The 4,631-nt window shown below is 40.9% G+C and overlaps 1 protein-coding gene across 1 annotated transcript; it reads right to left on the bottom strand.

Moving 5' to 3' along the window:
• Nucleotides 1-1,384: 1,384 nt before the first annotated feature.
• LOC147623777 (uncharacterized) lies at nt 1,385-3,801 on the bottom strand. Its single transcript, XM_086820392.1, has 3 exons — nt 3,222-3,801; nt 2,779-2,983; nt 1,385-2,552 (listed from the first exon to the last, which is right to left on the bottom strand). Exons 2-3 carry the CDS (start codon nt 2,960-2,962, stop codon nt 1,729-1,731), a joined length of 1,008 nt encoding a protein of 335 aa, XP_086676518.1. The 5' UTR covers nt 2,963-2,983; nt 3,222-3,801; the 3' UTR covers nt 1,385-1,728.
• Nucleotides 3,802-4,631: the final 830 nt, after the last annotated feature.

Raw genomic sequence — 4,631 nt, forward strand, 5'->3', positions numbered from 1 at the left:
ACCAAAAAACAAAGGACTTAGATATACAACTACTTGTTTTGGGCCAAACATAATGAGCTTGAGTATCCTTTTTCTCTCATGACTCACATCACACATCTCTATATCCTATCAATTTAACAAGAAGCATTTGAGCCTTTACACCAATCAATAGCAACCCATTCTCTCTTTTTTTTTTCCCATTATTTGTGATTAAGGTGCATTTATTAGAGAAGGGGACACAATGTTCATACAATATGCTTGTTACATACATCTTGACAACATTTGTTACACTTGTGGCTTGACATATATGATCAACATATAGCTTTCTTTTTAAAAAGCCAATCTACATCAATGCTAGTTCATTCAATGTTATCTAGAAATAAACCCACATTCTCGATGTTTACAAGTTGTATAAATTTCATTTCATTCAACGTTAGAAACTAGATGACACTTTCAACATAAAGGTCTCCTAGTGCTTATACAAAGTAACCTATAAATGTTACGAACTTCTATACCATGCATACCTTGGCATGAACAACATAAATGAGCATTCCTAAACACATTTTATTTGGATTCATTTCTTTGAAGTTGAAGACAATAAAATAAAATCAACAATTCCAACCAACAATTCCAATCAACAATTCCAACCAACACATATATTTATTTCATTTCATAATTTATAAAAAATATTAATCAATGAAGGCACCATAACTTTATTAGTGCTTCACAAAGATAGAAACAACTACAAGAGTCACATATTATTACTTTACTAAACATAAATTCAAGATTAATTTAATGTTTAAGAGATATTGGAGGATAAGAAAACCTTCAAATGCTCTCTATATGACACTTCTAGAAGTTCATCTCAAAACCCAAGCCAAGTAGTGGAAACTAAAAAAATGTTAAAATCTTTTTAAAGCTTACAATAATGTGACTAACTCTTTCTCTCTCTCTCTCTCTCTCTCTCTCTCTCTCTCACTCACACACACACACACATCCCCCAAAAAAAACACACAAAAAGGGGGCTCTTAATTTGAAGCACAAGGTAAAACCACAAATTTGTTATGCCAAATTATGTAATGTTGTTAGTGCCTTGAAGCATGAAATGACAATACTAAGTAGTCAAGAAGATATCCCTCTTTCTCCAATGCAAACAAGAGGAAAGAGGCATTGCCATTTACAACCAATCCACCTTAAGGTTGTTAATATATATTTGGCAGCTGAAAGCATGCTCTCTTTTTTCTTATTCATATTATATATACCTAGATGAATCCAGGCACATGCCCAAATTCTTATTAACATTATGGCTACTCTCTCTCTCTTTCTCTCTCTCTCTCTCTCTCTCTCTCTCTCCACAGCTTCAAATAACCAAAACCAATGTTAACCAAAACCAAGTAACATTGTATGATCTCAAGGTTGGCCAGCTCTCTAATCTGGTCTTTATTATGATAATTGGGCGAATTAAACAAACAAAATCTGTTTACACCGTGGTTCAAAAAAAACTCATGGAGCTAGGAGTACTCAAAAGGCTTAAATCCAACCTTAATTGGAGTTAAAGCTTCATGTAACCTTGGTTGGGTATAGATAAAAGCTTAAGGGATAAAGCTTCACTCAGACCTTAAGAAAAGGTTAAGGCAGCATTAGAGTAACGCTTCACTCAACCATAATTGGGCAAAGGTTAAAGCATCATCAGGGTAAAGCTTTACTTAACCTTGATTTAAAGCTAATTGAGATAAAGGAATTTCGCCATTAAAGTAGATGAAGAAGCTGGCGTTCTTCATGCCCTTGTGGAGAGAGGGTTCTGACGCAAGACACAGAAAACTCTGCTGTATCCGAGCTTGTCACTGAGCCTTCTGAATTCACAGAAAATGAAGAAGGACTTGAAACCCTGACAACACCAGAAGAAGCCATCTTCCACCCATTCAAATTTGCGAGACTTGCATGAGAATTTAGTGTTAAATCAAGTTCGATTGTCTCATGGCTTTCTTCTATAAGCCTTTCTTGCTCTTCACAGGCTTGCTCTTTCACCATAGCTCGTGATCCATAGCCTACTCTTGGCCTCACCCTCCTTGCCACTGGAGCAACAAGCTGCCCGCTCGGTGTAGGCATTTCTTCTTGTATCATAATCTCCGGTTTAGCACAAAGCTCTGCATGCTTGCTTACCACAGTACTGGCTTGCTTGCTAATCACAGCATTAATCTTCCCTTGGTGAAGATTAGCGGCTTCTGATCTCAAATCTGGGATCTCTTGATGCTGATCTGAAGATTTAGGCCTCTTGATCTCTGCACTAATGTTGGAGTCTATCATGCGGTGAGGCCTTTTGAGAGATGGGTGATTGGCAGGAGTTGGTGATGGGTGGGTAGAGGGGGCCTGGGATTTGTTGGCAAGGGGATGCATGGGCTTGGTAGAGACTGCAGGCAGACAAGCTGCAGGCCTGAGAGACCCACCTTTGAGGACTGTCTCTACTGCAGCTTGGCAAAGCCCCCAGTTCCCACTCCACAGCAACCCAACAGCCCCGAATACTGGGTTCACTGTCCTCCCACAGGCCTCATACAGAAGCGACTGAAAGAGAGCTGCACCCACCAAAAACCATAGCCAAATCTTCAGTTGCACGGCATAAGCCAACATGGTTAAGGTTAAAAAAGAGGTTAGAAACACTAAGCAAGTAATACTAAGCACTAAGCTTGGGATCATGAAGTACTGCACTAAGCATGTGACTTTGAAGCACTAAGCATGTAATTGTGTAGCATTAAGCATGCCTTCTTGTGGTCCTAATCTCAGTAGCCTGCAGTACCATACCTGGCCTCTGGCTCTCTGATACAGCACTGATGAAGCTTATCATGCCAGCCCTTCCAAAGAACTTTGCCACAAACACTGTTGCATGGCCCTGTGCTTCAGGAGACTCTATCCACTGCAGGGAGGACCTTAGGATGCAGGTGTCACTGCACCCTTTCCTCAGGACTCTGCAGCCATTGCAACTCATTTCGCAGATCACCAAGATCAACTAAACAAAAAGAAGAAGAAGAAGACGTATAGGCATTAGACTCACACATGAGGAAAAGTGAAGGGTATACTTTACATTGTCAAAGCTAGGTTTATAAGGCTAGCATGCTAGAAACCGTATATTATTAAAGTTAGGTTCATAAGACTAGTATGCTGGTAAATATATTTGCTAAGAATGTTTCTGCTTGCAAAAATTAAATGGTGTGCATAGAGTAATGGTTGCCTTTGTATGATCTTACCAAGTATATGAGCTTCTCCCCTTGAAATGCTTGAGATCTTAGAAGACCTAAGAGACTACCAGAGAGGCAAGTGATGGGTGAAGATGAAGGATGAAGAGGTGCGTTCTCATCAAACAGTGAAGTGTAGCATTAGTTAGTGAAAGGCTTTGAAGGTTAGAGTCTGAATTAGACTCAATTTAGTGCTACTTGAGTGGCAAAAAATTGGGGTTAATTGATGCTGGAAATCTTCCAGGAGAATGGGGAGAGGAGAAGAAGAAGCTATAGAAAGGTGTGCATAACAAGTTGTTTAAAATGGTTGTTGAGAGAATATTCTGATAAAACTTATGTAGGGGATTGGGGGGCTCGGGAGGAAGCAAGCTGATGATGTTGCAAGATTGTGGAGAGTTAAGGGGCGGGGGTTAATATTGATGTTTTGGAGGGGGAAGAAGGGGGTTAGAATATTCTAGGCTTGCAGGACGTGGATTTATAAAGAAAAAAAACCAGAGAAATGGGCACGAGGAAGGAGATGAGCAAGCACAAGAGAAGAGAGAGGGAGAGAGAGAGAGAGAGAGTAGAGAGCGGGGGAGAGAGAGATGACTTAGGAAGGAGTTGGTGGGCAAGCAGAAGAGATAGAGATAACGAGAAGAGAGAGAAATGACAAAGAAATGAAGTGAGAGAAAATAAGATAGAGAATTGACAAGAGAAACGACAGAAAGCTTTACAAAAGTACAAGCGCGAGGACCGCTTTCATACGTGGCTTTCATACTGTAGGGACGTGAGTCGACTTAATGGCTATCCATCCACAATCTTCGGACCGTGCGCGGGTTTGTTTTGTGCACTGTTGCTGCCCTGCTGGCCCTAGTGTGCATGCGCGCTCTATAAGAGCCTGGTCGCATGGGAACAGCGAACTAGCCTTGAGAGCAGAGAGCGGCATTAAAAGGCAGGTAGGCAGCAGGTCGAAGCAACCTTTGTGATAAAGGTGAAATGGGTGCTTGTTGTGAAGACCTTCTTTAAGGAAATAGCCAATCAAACCATGACAAATTTAATGGGTTGCGGGCTTTGTGAAATAGCCAATCAAACCATGACAAATTTAATGGGTTGCGGGCTTTGTCAAGAAGTAGTAGGTTGCAGGCTATATCTATTTCTGTCTCTCCCTCTCTCTTTTTTTACGATGTTTTTTTTAAAAGGCCATGTCCACGCGACCACTAGCAATTCGGGCACTCTTGGTTTTTGTCCTGCCCGCCCTGCTCGACTAAGTAACTGGTTCACAGTCCCATTCGACCAGGCTCTTATACATTTTTTTCCCCCAAAAAAAAATTTGGTGCCATATAAGGACCTTCACATATGGGGTAAGGGGCCCTATAGGAAAACACCTCCCAAGCCCCCAATCTAAGAACTTTACAGACTTTGGACTAAAGGAACAAATGTGCT

Source organism: Cibotium barometz, chromosome 26, assembly GCF_041138505.1.
Source record: "Cibotium barometz isolate CiBa-2024 chromosome 26, ASM4113850v1, whole genome shotgun sequence".
Classification (NCBI taxonomy): domain Eukaryota; kingdom Viridiplantae; phylum Streptophyta; class Polypodiopsida; order Cyatheales; family Cibotiaceae; genus Cibotium; species Cibotium barometz.